Here is a 19,567-nt window from a genome sequence, read left to right on the forward strand (position 1 = left end):
GCCTTGAACTCACAGAGATCCAGAGGGATTTCTATCTCTGGAATGCTAGGATTAAAGGTGTGAGTGCCACCATTTTTTTTTTTGGTTTTTCGAGACAGGGTTTCTCTGTGTAGCTTTGCGCCTTTCCTGGAGCTCACTTGGTAGACCAGGCTGGCCTCGAACTCACAGAGATCCGCCTGGCTCTGCCTCCCAAGTGCTGGGACTAAAGGCGTGCGCCACCACCGCCCGGCCTGAGTGCCACCATTTTCTAGCCTTTGTATCTAGTGGCTGTCTGTTCTCTGACCCCAGATAAATTTATTAAGGTACACAATATTTTGGGGAACACAATACCACCACAGGAATAAGGTAGAGTGACAGAGCAGACACCAGCGTCTCCCCTGACCTCTGCATACACACCTGCACAAACGCATGAGCGTTGACCACCACACACACACACACACACACACACACACACACACACACACACACCACAAAATAAATAAATAAGCAGATAAATGTTATCCATTGGTAACTTTTATTTTCCACAGCAGAAGTATAAAGCAAACGGGACATTTCAGCAGAGACTGAACTCACTTCTGCCCCAAACTCACACGGCCTGCGGCTCACTCCTGCCACCACCATTCCCTCTTCTTTGGGAAAATGACACAAGCCAACAGGACCATTTCCAGCAAAGCCCAGATGTGGCCTCCAAATCCTCCTCAGGACCCACCTTCTCATCAGGCTTAGAACGATGGCTATACATGCATTCGCTTGCCACTTTCCGGAGTATGATTGGGGTGGTAAGCACAGGATGTGGTCTTTGTCCCTGGCTGTCACAGGTGGTAGGCAATAAGACAGTGTTGCTGACAGAGGGAGCCCCAGAGACCAGAAGAAAGGGCACGTGGTGGCCACAGTTTAGGTTTACTAAAGATTCCAGAGTGGTGAAGGCAGACTCTGGGGGAAACTGGTTACTGAACTCCACAGGGAGAGAGTATTGAATCAGGCAGGAAGAGGATCCAGGGCATAAGAGTTTGGAAAAATAAGATAGATGAGCAGAGCAGGGGTCCTCAGCCTGGATCCTGAACCTGCTTCATCAGCCACAGTGGGTAGTCCTTAACAGAGAATTAGGGCAGACTAGACTAAAAACCACCAAATCTATCAAGTGAAGTAAGCTAGTTGAGTGTGTGTGTGTGTGTGTGTGTGTGTGTGTGTGTGTGTGTGTGTGTGTGTGACAGAGGCTACAGTGGAAAAGCTTTGAGGATGCCTGTTGGGTGGGCTGAGAAGATGACTTATGTAGTAAAATGGTCTATGGTCATCACACAAGCATGAGGAACTGAGTTTGATCCCCAGAAAGCTGAGTATGGAGGCATGAACCTACAGCCCCAGAGCCAGGGAGGTGGGAACAAGAGGACCCTAGGGCCTCACTGGCTATCAAGTAATAGTAAATCTGTGAGCTGCAGGTTCAGTGAAACACTTATCTCAAATAATAATTATACAGAGAGTTATTGAAGAAAACACCTGATTTGACCTCTAGCCTCTCCATGTACCATACATATACATGTTGCTAGAGTTTCCCCCAGTCCTGCTTGGCCCACGGTCAGGACAAATCTCTCTCACCTGCCAGGCCTGAAGCTCCTCAGACCCAACCAAGTAAACACACAGAGACTTATATTTCTTATAAACTGTATGGCCGTGGCAGGCTTCTTCCTAGCTGTTCTTATATCTTAAATCAACCCATTTCTATTCATCTATAAGTTGCCACATGGCTGGTGGCTTACCGGTATCTTAACATCTTCTCAGCGGTGACTGGAAGCATCTCTCCGCCTCAGCCTTCCACTTCCCAGAATTCTCTTCTCTGCTTGTCCCGCCTATACTTCCTGCCTGGCTACTGGCCAATCAGCATTTTATTTATACAGAGCGATATCCACAGCATATACATGCATGCACACCCCCTACACATGCATGCACACACAATCAAAAGAGAATGCCTGCTGTAGAGGAGTTAGTGGGATGAGGACTCAAACTGCAGAAGTTCAAGCATGAGCTAGACTTAGATTCGGTGCTGACATTACTTCCTGCTTGCCATGAGTCCTAGACATGGGTTGCCTCATTCGCTGTCTGTAGCATCCCTATGCAGCTAGTTCTCATGCAGTTCCTGATGTGAGTGTGAGGAACAGCATGTCGTGCAGCTAGGTGGCACACCAAGACTGTTGCCATGAGCATCCACATCCTAACCACTGTACCCCCCTGCCCCATCAGGATGATGGCAGGACAGAGGACCAATCAATAAATCAAGGTGCCAAAGTTGAGCAGAGAGCTAGGAATGGAGCATGTGCCAAAGAATCCCGGAACACTGAGTTTGAATGCCTCAGGGATGGAGACACTGTGAACAGTCACAGCAAAGACAGGAGGGGGCACCCCTCTTGGATAGCAAGAGAGGGGTCACTACTTTGAGGTCTCAGCAGTGCCTACAGGGGCAGGTGGAGGAGACAGGTGGCAAAGTCAGAAAGAGAATCGTGTCATTGGCAACAAATGGGCAAGGGCAGAGTTCTGACGGCCACCTGTGTGTGAGATACTGCTGGGAGAGGGGAGGTCTAAACAGCTGCAGCAGAGGACTCTATGATGTGGCACGATGGAGACCACAAAGTGACCAGAGGGTGAGTGATGTATTGATCACTGCCAAGAGAGGGCGTTTTGCAGAAACATTTTTAAGTAGGTGGTGGTCTACCAGCCAGATGGTGAGGGGTAAGTAGCCTAGCTTGGGATGGGAGAGCAATTGCCAGCTGGGCATTATAAGGGCCTTAGCCTGAACAGTTCAGGGACTTGTAAGGGAAGAGTAAGGCTGATTCCTTAATAGGCCCCCAGGAGGAGGTGACTGGCCTGGAGGAGGAGGAGAAGGGCCACAGGAGGAGAAGACTGGTAGAGAGGAAGTGGGCCTGTGAGGGGAAAGAGATGAAGAAATGGAGGGCAAAGAGGCAGCCCAATGTGGAGGCGGGAAATCTCAAGACCTGCTCAGGATCCTTTGATCTTTGCCACGTAGGAAGTGGAGCTTTCGTCTGCCGCAGATGATGGATGCAGACCGAAAGCTTGAAGAGGTGGGAACGGGTTCAGAATAGCTCTGAGAGACAGCCAAGAGAGGGATTTAATTCTTAAAAGCCTTTTTGGCGAGTGAGGCTTTCCCACTGGTTAAGACATCTTGTGCCTTGGGGGAAGGGTCTAGACGGAAGAACACTGGGTGAGGTGTCAGGACACCAATCTTCCTTTCCTACCCTGCCGCACTTGCTAATTAATACATTAGACGCGTCACCTTGGCCTCTGGGAACCCGCTGTCTCTTTCCTCGGGACTAGATCTTCCATCAGCTCTTGGAGCAGGAACATGCCATGAATCCAGCAAGTGGCTGACTCATTAAGAGATTGGTGGATCCGATTAAAGCCTTTTGCCAACAAAACCGGAGTCAAAGACTAGAGCTCTGGGTGACCCAGACAAGGACAGACAGGGACTGGGGTGTGTGGGCATGGGCAAGCATGTGCCTGTGCATGTCTGCCGAGGCGCACTGGGGGCAGTTTGGATCAGTAAGGCCTGCAGCGCGACTCCGGCTTGTTCCATAGTTTTAGCATCAGGAAGCTAAGAGATGGGACTCTAGATAACAACGTGGCCGGAAAAGAACCACAAATAATCCCAAAGAGAAGCTGAAGCCGGACGACAGAGAGCAATGTTAGGGCTACCAGGGCCACAGATCTCGTGTGTGTGTGTGTGTGTGTGTGTGTGTGTGTGTGTGTGTGTGTGTGTGTGTGTGTGTGTGAACACCTCCAGGCTCGGGGTGAACTGTGCTATGCCACTCCCAAGGTGCACGAGGCCCATCCTGAGTAGGAGATTGAACCTGGGAGGTCACGTTCAACACCGGAAGGCCAAGCCCGCGTCATCCCTCCCCAGCAAGTTCACTCTTGCCCTGTTGATGCCACAGCTTCTGGACCGGGAGCTGGCAGGAAGTTTTAGAAAACAGCGTTTTCAATTCAAGACGAAATGCTCAGTGGCCCATGCCTTCAGCTCTAGGTTTGCTCTCTTCTTTTATTTATTTCCATCTGACATTCCAGCCAACCAAAAGCAGAGGATTAGAGGTGTCTACCTGGCCCGGAGCCCACACTGTCATGTGGAGTACAGTTGGCCAGGTGCCCCTTCCTCAAGGGTCCAAAGACTGCCGGGCATAGGCTGTTTCCTAGAGGGGCAGTCCTGTACATCATCTGCCCACTTGTTAACCCACATTTGCCCTGAGAGTTCCAGCAGTCTGGAGTCTAGGGTTCTAGACATGCCGACTTGAACCAGGAAAACCACCACAAAGCGAGAGGAATGTGTTCATTTGTCTGGGTGCATGTGAAGGTCAGAAGCAGCTCTCGAGCCTTGGCTGTTCTGCAGTTCCTGCTCACATTCCAAGACATGAGGAGCACCCTGAGCTTGCTGGACAGGCTGTGACTAGCAGGGCCTGTGGATTAAGACTGATCCAAGGGAGCTCACGTGTTTGGGGCAGGAATGGATACACACTCCCTCTCAGAACAGATACCAAGGCTTCCTCCAAGGTGTAGATGGCCTGACTTGGAGCCTTCACTGGCTAGTCCGCTCCTCACAGGAGAACTCTTGCTGTGGGCCGTGTAATCCCAGTCCATTCTTAAGGCCCTGAGACATTGCCACTGAGCCATTTGGGAGTTATCTGGAGACCTCTGAGGAAGTGAGGATGAAGGGTACATGCCAACAAGGGGTCTGCTCCTTGGGGGGTAATTGTTTGTATTCATTATCTTTCCGGTTGCTGAGGCAAAATACAAAACATTAGCAGCTCAAAGGAGGAAGGGATTATTTTGGCTCATGAGTTTGGAAGTTTCAGTTCATAGTATTTGGTGTCATTGATGCTGGGCCTGAGTGAAGCAGAGCATCATGGGAGTGGAAGCAATATGGAGGACAGACTGTTCAGCTCATGGTGGATAGGAAGCAGAAGCAAAAAGCGTAGATATAACCGAAGGACACACCCCCAGTTATCTACTTCCTCCAACCAGACCATGCCTTCCACAGCTCCACCACCTCCCTGATAGATAATCCACTCAAATTTTGAATTCCTCAAGGGATCAAATTGCTGATAGGTCAGAGCCCTCATGCTGTAATCATCTCTAGAAATGCCCTCACAGAAACACCCAGAAATGGGTTTTGCTAGCCTTCTGGCTGTCTCTTAATCTGTTCAAACTGACCAGGAGACTAACCATCACAGGATGCTAACAGGAATGTGGGCTGGAATGAGGTGATGGACTCCAGCCCTCAGACTGCTTCAGGTAGAACTTCAGAGGAACCTAAATCATCAGCTCAACCCCCCATTTCACCACCACCCCCCAAAAAAAACCCTTTCAGTCACCTACTGTGATAAGTTGAATAAGTATGGGCCCCAGAGGTTCATCCATTTGAATGCTTGGTCACCAGTAGCCACACCCACCACCATGACAGTCATAGGCTAATCATCTGAAACTGTAAGCAAGCCCCCAATTATATGCCTTCTTTTAAAAGTTGCCCTGGTCATGGTGTCTCCTCATAACAATAGGACAGTAACTTCCCAAGTCTCCATATTGGCCAGAAAGATCAATGTCTAGTATAAAATACTAATTTCATCTTTTAAAGATATCTTCACAGAGACCACAGTTTCTCCCCTCACTACTAAAGTTGAAATAATTCCCCAGGGACAGCTGTGAAGGGGAACCCACTACTGACTCAGGGTGGTTCCCTTTCCTCCTAGGAGGCCATCAAAAGAAAGGCTCTGCCACCTATGGCTGGTCGCCTAAATCGTGCAGAGTGACAGATCTGGGTCTATGCCTAGGTTCACGAGCACAGCACACACTCTTTCGTGTACCCCTTGAATTAATCAGCCCAGGACACCACAGACTGCAGGGCTCGACCGCTTTTGTCCTCTCCCACGGAGTTGTGACGGGGCTGTCGTCCTGGCTTGCCGTGGGCTGTCTTCTTGCTGTGTCCCCACCTGGCCTCTTCTCTCTGTGTTTGCGTGTGAAGAGAGAGGTGCGGGGCATAGGTTCTCTGGTGTTTCTCCCTGTAAAGTCATGAACACCCGGGTCCAGGGGGACGGCACAGCTGGTAAAAGGCTGGCCTTGCAAACACGAGGACCTGAGTTCCATCATCAGAATCCACATAAACAAACCAGGTGTGCTGGTGCACACTTATCATCTCAGCTCTGGGGAGGTGGAAACAGGTTGTCGGAGCTGCCTCGCCAGCCGGCCTAGCTGAATTGGCACATTCTAGCTGAGTTAGAAACTCTGTCTCAAAAAAAAAAAAAAAAAAAAAAAAAAAAGAGAGATGGACGATGGCACCTACACCCAGCCACCTGAATCCTGCACGGTGACAGATCTGGGTCTGTGCTAGGTCTTCAGGAAGATGGTATACACGCTGCCATGTGTCCTTGCATTAGGCCAGCTTTTGTCTCCTCATGCTTCTAGAGGCTAGGAAGGTCACTGAGGAATGACATCCAAGGGTGGCCTCTGACCCCTACACATATGTGTGCACATACAAAAAGAACACTTGTCCCAACAAGCTAGAACCTAGCCTTACAACCTCATTTACCTTACTTAATCTCTTCTACAGAGGTCCTTCCTCTAAGCACAGCCACACCAGACTTCAGGGCTTCAACCTGTGAATTTGAGAGGAGTGTCATTGCCCCAGCATGCTCAGATCCCAAAGTAGCAAATCCTAACCCAGAGCCCCACAGACTCTCAGGCTCTTTTGTCCTTATAGGCACCTAAAGTGTCCAACATGACAGCCATTACTAAGATCTCCATGTTCATGGATGCTATGGGGTTGGACGCATGGGGACAGAAACTGAATCTTAGGCACCCATTGATGACTTTGAACAAAATCTCAAAGCCTCATCTGCCTGGCTATAAAGAACAGCACTTATTGCCACAGTCATAATGCAGAAGGAAAGAGGCAGGGCATGTCCTGGCAGAGTTTGGTGCAGATGTAGGTGTCTCGCCACCTTTTCCCTTAGTTCCTCTTCTTCATTGCCAGAGTCAGCATCTAATGTCAGTTGCCCATGGTTCCCATTCTCTTTCCATGATCAGAAGCATGACTGGAGTCTCTGACATGGAGTAATAGCTGGAGTTTGCTCTGACATAGAGTCCAGGAATCCACATGGGGGTGAGAGTGGGTGTCTGGCAGAGCCGGATGGGCATGATGGTCTCGGGGAATGTTACCTAGGGATTGCTTTGTGGTCTACGGGCTATGGGCCTCATCCACAAGTCTCCTCCTTTCCTCCATGCCACTGTTTGGTCATCACAGGTAGGTCCTGAGTGAACTTTAAAGAGTAAATAAAACCCCAAAATACTCGAATGTGTCGGGGGAGGTAAGTTACACTTGCATATAGCCATACACAAAAGCTTTCTTCCAAGCCCCTCTTTTTTTTTTCTTTTTCTTTTTTTTTTTTTGTGAGCTATGTAGTTGGTAGCCTGGTGTGAGCTTTTGTCTCCATCAGGGGGATTCATCTTTGGGCTATGTCTTTCCCTGGGAAGTCTGGGGGGAAAGGAAGAGCTGGTCTGCTTCCCTGATCAGCTCCCTATTGTGTCCTGGTTGAACAGAATGAGAGAAACTGTAGCCTTTAAGATATGGGACACTGTGAACACTGCCCACTTGAGTGAAGCCATGGTCTTCTGGGGACCCATCTACTTTGTGCCTCAAAGTTGATGGCTAGTAAAGATTTATAAATGAGCAGCCCCAGTTAAATTAGTTACCCAAGAGAAATACCAAGAAATATCCACACATGCCTAGATGTGAATATTCACAACAGTATTATCCATGGCAGAGCCAAACCAAAAGCAATCCCTGTGCCTATCAATAGATGGATTGATAAGCAGGATGCTGCATATTCATACAACAGAATACTATTCAGCCATAAAAAGAAATCTGCCTGCATATGGAAAATATGAGTGAACCCCCACACTAAATCAAGTGGGCAAGCCTACATATTTACATGGCATTTCCAAAATGGGCAAATTATGGGGACAGAAAAGAGACTCATGGTTCCCTAGGACTGAGGGTGAGGACAGGAAGTGATTGTAAATGAGGTTTATGACTAATTTGGAGGGCAATGGATACTTTGAATATGTGTGATACTGATGGTTCCTTAATTTTATGAATTTGTTAAAAACAACTAGAGTCCACCAAAGGGGGCTGGCTTTTATGCTATGGAATTATACCTCAAGAAAACTGAGAAGCTATGACTGCTTCGGCTGTGTATCTGGAGCTGAAAGCTGTGGTAACCTCTCATCATTGTGTGGTAACATCTGTTTCCTTTGTAGGAGACAGGTACCATGCCAGCCTGCAGTGTCTTTGACTCCAGCCTTGAGTCTCTTCCGCACAGGGCAGGGCGCTGTCTGGAGAGTTTGTCAGAGAAGTAGTTGTGTTCTCTTGGAAGTTCAAAGAGATTCATTTTATGGGATTTTTTAGAAGACACCAAATGACTTTCCAATGTCACTTTCTCATGCTAGAAGTGACTTCCACTAGAGGGACAAAAATCACCCAATTTATCATTTTCTCTAGGGAAGATCATAGACATCTCCCAACAGGAAAGGTCTCCTTGGTACTCTAATGGGCTGGTGCATGACACATACCCCCAACTCATCCCTCATGGCCCAGGCTCATGGCGTTGCCTCCAGGTATGGGTTCTGCCTGACCAGAATGATTCAGAATAGTTAAACCCTCTCTATAAATCCCTCAGAGACAATCTCAGGGTGTGTCAGTGTGGGAGGCAGCCCTCAGCACTGTTGGCTTAGAGTGACTCTTGAGTACGAGGAAGACCTGTTGTTTGAAAGAGCATGCTCCCTTGTGTACACACACACACACACACACACACACACACACACACACACACACACACACGGAGGGGAGCTTGCTCTGCAGTTTGGGGGAAGTAAAGTCTTCTAAAAGTTTCCCAGACTTGAAGACTTGAAGAGTCTGAGGAGGGATGCCGCCCCACTCACAGCTCTTGCGAAGCCTGTCTGAGCATCACTTGGACAGCTCATTGACTACAACCTTGAACACATCACACAGGGAGATGCATTTTCTCCCACTCAAATGGCGGGGAACGAAGTGCAGCCGCTAACCATGTCCATGCTCTGCTCTGCGTTCATTCTGAGCTAAGTTGGTTCCTTTTCCCACTCTTCCTTCATGACACAGGGTGGATGGACTCTGGAGGAAGGAGCAGCATGTATCCTTTAGCAAGTCTGAGGGTTTCTCCCACTGCGTGACGGAACATCACAGGTGGCGAGTGACAGTGGGTTTCAGAGCTCATCGCCTTGCTCAATGACCTGGAGCCAATCACAGTTATTCTTGATCTCCTGGAGCCTTCCATCTCACCAATCTAGGGTGAATCTTCGGATTCCCCAGGCATGCACCTGCCATGATACAGAACTGCCCTTTTGCACACAAGTGTTCTATAATGTCTTTTGTCACTCCTAGAGTTCTGTAAGTACAGGGATGGTGCTCTGTACTTGACCACAGACCATCCAGTGTTCTGGACTCAGTGTCAGTGCTCAGTGTCATTGATTCCCTGGATGATTGACATGCTCATAGGGTGAAGGAAACAACCCTCTGAACAGGATTAAGTCCATGCTGTGGTGCACTTGGTTAAATGCAGGATAGAAACATGATGCGATCCTATGGCTGTCATGTAGCTGTGTTAATAGGTGACAGAGGCACAGGTCTGGAGAGACCACTGTGTGATGCTCAGACCAAAGCCTGCAGAAAATGCAGCCACATATGAGCAGAGGCAGCTCTGGATGCTGAAATGACCACAGACTGCTTTTCCTTCCACTTCTCAGTATTTTTGTCACATAATAATAGATTTTTTTTTCATTTATAGTGGTAGAAAGTAATAAGAGTAAGTTATGTAGGAGCTGGGGAGACAACTGGATTGGTAAGGTACTTGCCACGCAAGCTTGAGGACCTGAGTTCAATCCCACGTTAAAAAAGTGGGGCCTGCAGAGACAGCCAGGGGTAAGGCACTTGCCATGCATGTGTGTGGACTAGAGTTCAGATCACCAGAACCCATAAAAAGTGGGTGGGCCTGTGACAGCTTACCTGTAATCCTGGCACATGGGAAACAGAGAACTTGCCAGAGCAATCTGGTTAGCCAGACTAGAAGAATAGGTAAGCTCCAGGCTGAGTGAGAGACCCCACCTCAATATATAAGGTACAGGGTGGAGCCCAATTAAAAAGACACCCAAGGAGGCTGGAGAGATGGCTCAGTGGTTAAGAGCACTGACTACTCTTCCAGAGAACCTGGGTTCAATTCCCAGCACCACATGGCAGCTCACAATTGTCTGTAACTCCAGGACCCAACACCCTCACACATGCAGGCAAAAACACAAATGCATACAAAATAAAAACAAATAAATCATTTAAAAAAGAAAAGAAAGACATCCAGTATCAGCCTTGGGCCTCTGCATATGTATGCGTACATACACACAGGAGAACACTCATAAACACATGCACACACATCTCACACACTTATTCGTATTTAAAAAAAAAAGAAAGAAAACAATGGGCATGATGCCACACACTTGTAATCCCAACACCGAGGAGGCAGAGAGAGGCAGATCCCCAGAACTCACTGACCAGCCAGCCCAGCCAAATCAGTGAGCTCCAGGCCACTGAGAGACACTGTCTGAAAAACATGACAAACTGTACCTGAGAAATGACACCCAAAGTTGACTTCCAACAGATACACAAACACACATACATAGGTATACACACACACACACACACACACACACACACACACACACACACACACACACTGAGAATGGTGAGGAAATTAATACAATCAGGACTTCAAGACTCAGTGCAGTGACATGAGGTTGGCGACATCCTTGTCTATGGCTCTTTATAAGTGCAGGCCCGTGTTATCCAAGGTGTGTTCCAGGGCACCCTGGTCCCCACCACAAGTGTCGCATCTCCGACAAGCATGGTGACTCACACACTGTCTATTAACCTTGAGTATTCCTACAGCTTGTCTCTGTTCAGCGTTCTCTCGACTTACTCAGCTTCAGAACCCCATCTAGCTGGAATGGCGTTGCCTGTGTTACTCATGGGAAAACACCGCTCTAAGTTAGTGTTATTGTTTTTAGAGACTCTCATGCTGGGTTGAGTGTCTTCATTTCATTTGTTTATTGGTAATACTCCCTTGGTGAGAGGACTTGGACAGATTACAAAACTAGAGAGCAGCTAGATCCGAAGAAGCATTTTAGCGGCGTAGGAATCGGATGGTGGTGGGTGGAAGGATGGGGGCGGGGGGAGACGGCTCAGTCGGTGTAAGTTCTTACCACATACACATGAAGACTGGAGTTCTGTCCCCAGCACCCAGCTAAAGCAAAGCCAGACACAGCAGTGCACCCCTGTAAGCCCAGGGTTGAGGGGACAGAGATGGGGGGATCCCTGGGGCTTGCGGGTCAGCCAGCCTAGCTGAATCAGTGAGCTCCAGGTTCAGTGAGAGACTGTCTGAAAACTAATGGAGAATCACACACACACACACACACACACACACACACACACACACACACACACACACCATGTGATTTGGTGGCAGTCTCTCTCTTCACAAAGCTGCCCCACATTGCGAAGCTCAGCCTGCCATGTTGACCACTTTCCTCACTGTTGGCCCCATACCTGTCAAGAAGCATCTCATGGAAGCAGGATCTCTTTTAACTCACAGTTTGGGGACACAGGCCGCTGGCTTTCCTTTGTGTCCTTTTATTCACTCCGTCCAAGACCCCAACCTGTGGAGTGGTACCCTCCACATTCAGGGTGGGTTTCCTCCTTCAGTCAATCGTCTCCGGAAGCTCCCTCACAGACACACCCGAAGGTGTGCCTCTGCAGTGCCTGAGGTGCCTCTTAATCCAATCAAGCATGACGGCTGCACTTGCACTAATAAAAACCATAGGTGAAGAAGCATGCTAGAATCCTCAGCGAATACCCGCTGTCTCCTCAGGAGTCTTACCACAAACCTGCCTTTTATTCCTAAACAGACATTGTTTTTATTTCCACCATTATTCCTTTGAGTATGAGCTCATGGCAAAGATAGGGATGCATACTCTGAGTACCCCAACCGTGAAGGACTTCAGGGGCTGAGCAAGCCTGACAGGTAGTAGGGAAATGAAATCCATCATACTTTTGCCGGAAGTGGATTCATCTTCAGTTTTGAGAATTCACTATGAACCAAGTCAGAACACTGGTGGGAGGGCATGAAGTAAGAAGCCAAGCTGGTCCTTGTCTCTCCTGGGCCTGTCCTCACCCTAAGTCCCTTGTAGGGCCATGCAGAAGATTGAATAGGAGTTATGGCTGTGATTTCCCCAGGCTCTTCCCACTTGGATGTGGACATGTCAGACATGGGAGGACATATATCCATCCCAGGTCATCTTCAAATTCACTGTGTGGCCAAGAAGGATCTTGAGCATCTGGTCCTACTGCCTGTAGCTCCCAAGAGCTGGAGTCACAGGTGTATGCCACCACAGCTCAGTTTGTGCAACGTTGAGGATGGAACCCAAAGCCTTGTGCATGATAGGCACGTTCTCCACCCACCACCTGAGCTACACCCCAGTCTAAGCTGGATATTACTAAAACACAAGAGAGGCTGGCCTTGACTAGCCATGGTCTCACTTAGGTTGACTTTTTTTGTTTGTTTGTGTTGTTTTGTTTTGTTTTGTTTTGCTCAAACAGATGCAGCAGATCTGTCACCATGAGTTCAGATTTGCCCCATAGAAGTATAATGATTCAGAAAGCATGCAAACTTTCATTCCATTGAAATTGTATAAATAGCTATTGCAGTTAAGCAGAACACAGAGAGTTAAACCCAGTATGTTTGGTGCCCATTTCCTGCACCCCTGTGACAAGGGCCTCTAGGCAAATGTCTTTATCTATTCATCCAAGTGCTGGGGAGATGCCATGAAAGGCAAGTTCTGCATGTCTACATCTGTCCGTGCTCACACTGGACACAGGCTCTCTCGCCTCCTCAGGGTCTTCGAGAACACAGGATGGTGCAGCTCAGCTGTGGGCTGCAGCCTGAGTTCTCCAAGAGACACAATTTTCTCTGTCTACGGTCTCTCACATAGGAGCTGCCCAGACCTAGAGGCTTTTAAGGAAAACCGGGAGGTGAGGCTAGAGGCCACTTGCAGGAAGCTGATTAGAGTAGATGGAGAAAGAAGTGATGTCTAATTGGGTGTGATGTGCAGAATAAGAGGAGAATCATCTGGTTTTCCAGCTCAGGCAGAAAGGAGCCTCCATCTGTACCTTCTAGATGATGACTCACCACCCCCTCCATGAGAAATCCCTAGACCCTATTGCAGCCCAGCAACACATAAACACATGTGAGATGAAAAACCAGACCTGGTGGTGCACACATGTCATCCCAATACTGGGAAAGCTGAAGCAGGAGGATCTTAAGGTTAAGGCCAATCTGAGCTGCAATAAGTTCGTGGTCGACCTGAATAACTTAGGGGAGGTCTGTTTCAGAATTCAAAGGGTGTGGGATGCTGGGTTACAGCTAAGTGTTAGAAGCTTGTCTAGCATGACAAGACCCTGGGTTGCATTCCCAACAGCACAAATAAATACATAAGACTGGGGATGTGGCTCAGTCAGTAGAGTGGTTGCCTAGCATACATGAAGCTGTAGCTTCTTTGGGCCGCTAGCTCACAAATAACGACACAGATACTTAGTAATTATGAAAGCTCAGCCTTAGCTTAGGCTTGTTTCTAACTAGTTCTTATAACTTAAATTAACCCATATTTTAAAATCTACATTCTTTTAAGTGGCTCAGTTACCTTTGCTCTGTCCTGCCCATCCTGCTTCCTCTGAATCAGGCTGGTGGCTCCGCCTTTATTCTTCCCCCACACTTCTCTGTTCCCAGAAGTCCTGCCTAAACTCTTCCTGCCTAGCTATCGGCCAATCAGCTCTTTATTAAACCAATCACAGTGACACATCTTCACACATCTTCACCATGGATTCAATCCCTAGTATTTCTTAAACTGGATGTGGTGACATACAACTGTAATCCCAGCACCAGGGAGGTACAAGTAGGAGTATCAGAAGTTCAAGGTTATCCTCAACTTCATAGCAAGTTTAGTGTTACCCTGGGACATATGAGACCCCATGTTTCAGCGTCTCCATCTGTTCTAGAATTATATTCCTCAAACTCAGCATGCAGATCACCTGTTGAAGTCAGGTCTGGTTCAAGGGTCTGGGGTAGAGTCCAAGAGTTTGCCATTCTAAAAGGCTCCTGGGACAGAGCTGAAGGGTGCTGGTAGAACCTGGCCTGGGGTTCCCTCCCTGTGGGCCAACGCTCCCCGGTTAGGAAACCTGGCATGCACCATCTTCCAGCTGTAGTCCAGAGCACTGCCCAGCACCCAACCTCCCTGTCCCCATATGGTTGCCAGGGATCCAACTGTGGGTTCAGCCAGAAATCTGAAGACCTAGCTAACACGCCTTCTCTTCTTCAGGGGAGGAGCGCCCCCGGGAGCCCCCGGGCCCTGCAGAGGCCCAGGCGCCAGCTGGGACAGAGGCTGGCGGAAGGACGAGCCGGCACCGCTGGACATGCTCTCCAGAGCAGCTGCGGAAGGTCTTCTGGGGCGTGGCTGTCGTGTTCTGCGTGTGTGCCTCCTGGGCCGGCTCCACGCAGCTGGCCAGGCTGACTTTCAAGACCTTCGATGCACCGTTCACCCTGACTTGGTTTGCTACCAACTGGAACTTTCTGTTCTTCCCATTGTACTACGCGGGGCATGTGTGCAAGTCCACAGAGAAGCAGTCTGTGAAACAGAGATACAGGTAAGGGACCCTTAGTCGACGGTCACTCACCTGGGGCTGTCCCCCAAGTGCCAAGCTGCTGAGTTGACCCTGGAGGCCAGCGCTGGTGGCCAGTGGGAGGGACCAAGAGTGAGACGCCACAGTAAATGCAATTGCTCTGTCCTGAGGTTGAGGCCAGAATTCTCTCTGCCTTCTGTAATGAAGCCTCCAGTCTCCACCTCCACCCCTCCACCCTTGAAGGCCATTTCTATGCAATAGGGAAGAGGGACCATCTTCTAGAAACTGCCATGGCAGGTCTTGAAGGTATAGAAATGGAAGTAGAACTCACTCAGGCAAGGGGAATGAAGCCAGGCTGAAATAAGGACAAGAGTTCCAGGACCCAGATGCTTGGGAATATCCTGCAGCTCACTTCCCTTACTTCATCTCTTTCCAGTTTCCTACACATGTCCTTCCTCATGAGTCTGAGTATCTGACAACAAGGTGGGGTGTACAGTTAATGAACTATATCCCATGATGACCCACACCTTACCACGCAGCAGGCACCTGAGCCCTTTCTGAGAGCAAAATCATTGATGTGAACACAGCGTTCCATAAATAGCACACCTTGTGGTTGCTCTGTGTCTGACATGGGCTGTGTCCAAGGACTGGCCCATCTGTCTTACCTGAAACACCCCGAGAGAGACTGTTGGTCAGGATGACACTAGGAACACAGGAAAGCTGCCTTTCATCAGTCCCTGGCATTGAGCAGAAGCTGGAAGTCATGGACACTCCCTTCCATCCCCATCACCTTCCTCCTACCATACCCCATCCTTAAAGTTCTTGTCCCAGGTGGTGTCCTCTATTGCTATGATAAGACATTGACTAAAACCAACTTAGGGGAGGAGACAGTTTATTTGGCTTACATGCCCTGATCACACTCTTTCCTTGTGAGAATCCAGGGCAGGAGTCTGGAGGCAGGAACTGAGGCAGAGACCATGAGGAATGGTGCTACTTGGCTGGTCTCCCATGACTTGCTCAGCCTGCTTCCTTACAGCACCCAGCATCACTTGCCCATTGGGGTAGCTCAACTTCCAGTGCACGGGGCCCTCCTGCATTAATCATCAGTCAAGAAAATGCCCCCACAGACTTGCCTGCAGGCCAATCTGATGGAGGCATTTTCTCAATTGAGGTTCCCTCTTCCCAGATAACTCTGGCTGTGTGAGTTTGGAAAAGCAAAAACAGAAACAGAAAAAAAACAAACCCTAACCAGCACAGTTGCCAAATCCCACTGGGCACCACTTCACATCTCAGACCTGTCTGGGGTTGCTCTTCGAAGTCACCGGATAAGGAAGGACCGCACTGGGCCCAGAGTGGCAGCAGTCTCTACCGGAGCCAGACTTTTTCTGGGTCCTCACAGAGTTAGAGCTGGAGTCCTTTAAAACACTGACCTGTGACACAGGACCCAAATTCAAAAGGAAGGGGCTTTGATGGTGCTTGCACTGAGCCCCATGGCCAGCCTGGTAGGTTCTTTCAGAGTTTGGGGGACAAGAACCCAGAGCCCATGGAGTCTTCCATGCTGACTTAAGGCAGCAGCTCCTGGGCCAGCCAGAAATGGCTAGGGAGGTCCTTAATGCAGCACTGCTGAACAGCAGCCAAGACAGGAAGCAAATAGATTTAGGAACCGTGAGAGGGCCTAAGAACTCCCCAAAGGCAAGAAGGAAATAACGGTCTGAGTCATGGAGAAAAACAGACATCCAGGAAAGGATGCATTTGATAGTTAAGTGGTCCGGAGTGTATCAGCCTGTAATTAGGAGACAAGACAAATGTTCCCTCCTCTTCCCATCAGCCATCTACACAGCAAGAGTCGCTGAACCACAAAGGTAGCATAATGCTATCCTAAACACAGGCAGTGGCCACTGTCCACTTGGGGACAAGGTTGACTGCTGACACTTTGGGGACAGCCCAGCGCAGCTTAAACTGTTGGGCTGAAAACTATGCTTGCGGTGCCAAGCTCAAGGTGGTTATAAAGTCAAGGTAGGTAAGATGGAAGGCCACTCGGAAAGATTAGTCACATAGAGAAAATCATCAATGCCTGGAATCCAGGCTACCGGCTTCCTATGCAAAGCATCCAAGGAAGTCAAGATAAGGGGCTGGCTGGTTGAGACGGCCCAACAGGCAATGGCATTCGCTGTAAGCCTGACACTCGGAGTTTGATCCCCAGGCCCACATGGTGGAGGGGGGAACCAAGTCTACAAGTTGTCCTCTGATCTCCACTTGTTTGTCATGACACACATGCCCCTGCCCCACCCCACCCCATACCGCCTCCACACACAATAAAAAAGATGTAATAGGAAACATTTTTAGAGGTTCGAGACATGAATTAGTGGTTAAAAGTGCTTGCTGCTCTTGCAGAGGACTGGAGTTTGCTTCCCAGCACCCACACTGGGCAACTCACAACTGCCTGTAACTTCAGTTCCAGGGAATCCAATGCCCTCTTCTGGCCTCTGTGGGCACCAGCACACACATGTGCATGCACACAGACACGCACGCACACATGCACACAGGCACGCACACATGCATGCACACAGATACAAACACATATGTATAAATGAAAGTAATAATAAAATTTTTAAAGCATCATGAAAACAAATTCAGCTCACTGCCAAGTTGTCTGAGGACCACGGGGAAAAGGGAATAATTGGATGACAAAGCCAATGTACACCTTGCCCAATTTCTATCTCAAAGTTTATCCCTACTTTTTAATGAGGTCCTTTCTAAGTCTGAGTTGTAGAAGTTTCGTGGCTAGACAAGGATGCTCGTTTGCCAGCCAGTTCCTGGGTATCCAGGGAAGCCGTGAACACCACCACAGGGTGAAGGGAGGCCCTCCCTCCATAGCCACAAGAGTCTCAGTATCATAGACCTCGCTGAGGAAGTCACAGCTCAGATGGGAAGGACTCAAACAGTCTAAGACTCCCAGAGTGGAGAAAAACCAAAATCACATCCTTCATCTTCATGTTTTAATGCCAAATGATGCTAGAGGGAGCCTTAGCAGATATGGAGATGGGCCTGTTGGCAGAGAGCAATAGCAGAGAACTGAGGGAACAGGAGACAGGCAGAGACCTGTGGCCTCGAGAAAGAGGTTGGATAGATAAAGCAGCTTCTCTGGGGTTTCCAGGGAACAGAGAGCCCCTCTGAAGACCCAAGAGTGCCAGCGTCAGCAGCATCTGAACTAGAACAGATGGGACCTTTGCAGCCTTGTCAGTGGGCCTTCCAGAAACTTCTAGCCATACTGATCTGCTATCAAAAGCAAATGCTGAGACCCTCTACCACCATGCAGCTGCTAAAAGAGAAAAAGCAGAAAGAGAAAAGGAGCAGGGAGGCAACCGTGGCTTTCCTTTGGTCTTTTTTAGTTCTAGGCATCTGAAAGCTGGCCCTTGATCCTCCTCAGACATGGACAGCCCTCAGAGGCAAGGGCCATTTCAGATCCTGGAAGTTTTCCTGTGTCCCGCCTGCAACTGCTTTCAAATACTCACTCAGAGGCTTAATATCAATTATAAATGCTCAGCCAATAGCTCAGGCTTCTTTTAGCTAACTCTTACATTTAAATTAATCCATATTTCTACTTATGCTTTGCCACATGGTGGTACCTTTATTAGCATGGCACGTTCATCTCCTGCTCCCTCTGTGTCTGGCTGGTAACTATTGACTCTGCCCTTTTCCTTCCCATCATCCTCAGTTTGGTCACCCTGCCTATACTTCCTGCCTGACTACTGGCCAATCAGCATTTTATTACACCACTTCGAGTGACAAATCTTTACAGTATACAAGAGGATTATTCCACAGCAAGTGTGTGTGCCTACCTGCACAGGTTCCCACAGGAATGGTGCCAACCTTGCAGAGACAAATTTCAGTGTTTGCAACTAGAGGTTAGTTGGTCTGGTCTGAAAATGGTTCCTGCGTGTCAAAGTGAGACACTGGGAAGCAATAATCAAAGAGCTTTGCCTTCATGGAGCTCAAAGGCTGGGGAGGGGGCAAGAGAGGGCCTGCATGAGGGAGCCAGGAAAAAGAGCCCACGGGTGCCTGGCTTGGGCCACAGGGGAACAGCTAAGAAAAAGTGAGGTGGACAAACAGATGGTTTCTGGGTGCTGAAGGAGGTATGCAACATTCTAGGCAGATGGAAAGCCTGGAGCCTAGGGAACTTAGGAGGTGTGTGGGTGAGAGCAGCGAGGGAGCCCCTGCTCCGTGCAAAGAGGTTCAGAGCTGGCGTGACTCCCAGAGCTACTGCAGTGACAGCCGGGTTGCAGGCTTTGAAACACTCCTGGAGGCTGCAGGCCAGGTTAGCTCACCAAACACCTCCTTAATGTCTGCCTGCCCAGGGCTTGTGGGTAGGTGTGGATGAGACACATGTTGTCCTACCCCTAAAGACCTCACAGAGTGGGAACAAAGCCCACAGAAAACCAGAGTGGAGCACGAGGAGGAGGTGGGTGACACCTCGAGGCAGGCAGGCTTGATTGCATCTTGGCTGGCAGCGTGATCTTAGGACTCTGCCGTCAGAGCAGGCCAGATAGATAGGAAGGGGTGTGTGTGTGTGTGTGTGTGTGTGTGTGTGTGTGTGTGTGTGTCTGTGTGTGTGTCTGTGTGTGTGTCTGTGTGTGGGAGGCTGGCAGCATGATCTTAGGACTCTGCCGTCAGAGCAGGCCAGATAGATAGGAAGGTGTGTGTGTGTGTGTGTGTGTGTGTGTGTGTGTGTGTCTGTGTGTCTGTGTCTGTGTGTGT

General features: G+C 49.1%; 1 protein-coding gene across 2 annotated transcripts in view; it reads left to right on the forward strand.

The window, feature by feature from the left end:
- Slc35f3 (solute carrier family 35 member F3) overlaps positions 1-19,567 on the forward strand; it is a 250,999-nt gene that overhangs the window by 162,630 nt on the left and 68,802 nt on the right. For both annotated transcript variants that reach the window (XM_016001054.3, XM_006982496.4), the window contains one exon: positions 14,509-14,833. In XM_016001054.3, coding sequence (XP_015856540.1) covers positions 14,509-14,833 — 325 coding nt within the window. The remainder of the gene's footprint in view (positions 1-14,508; positions 14,834-19,567) is intronic.

Source organism: Peromyscus maniculatus, chromosome 5 (assembly GCF_049852395.1).
Source record: "Peromyscus maniculatus bairdii isolate BWxNUB_F1_BW_parent chromosome 5, HU_Pman_BW_mat_3.1, whole genome shotgun sequence".
Taxonomy (NCBI): domain Eukaryota; kingdom Metazoa; phylum Chordata; class Mammalia; order Rodentia; family Cricetidae; genus Peromyscus; species Peromyscus maniculatus.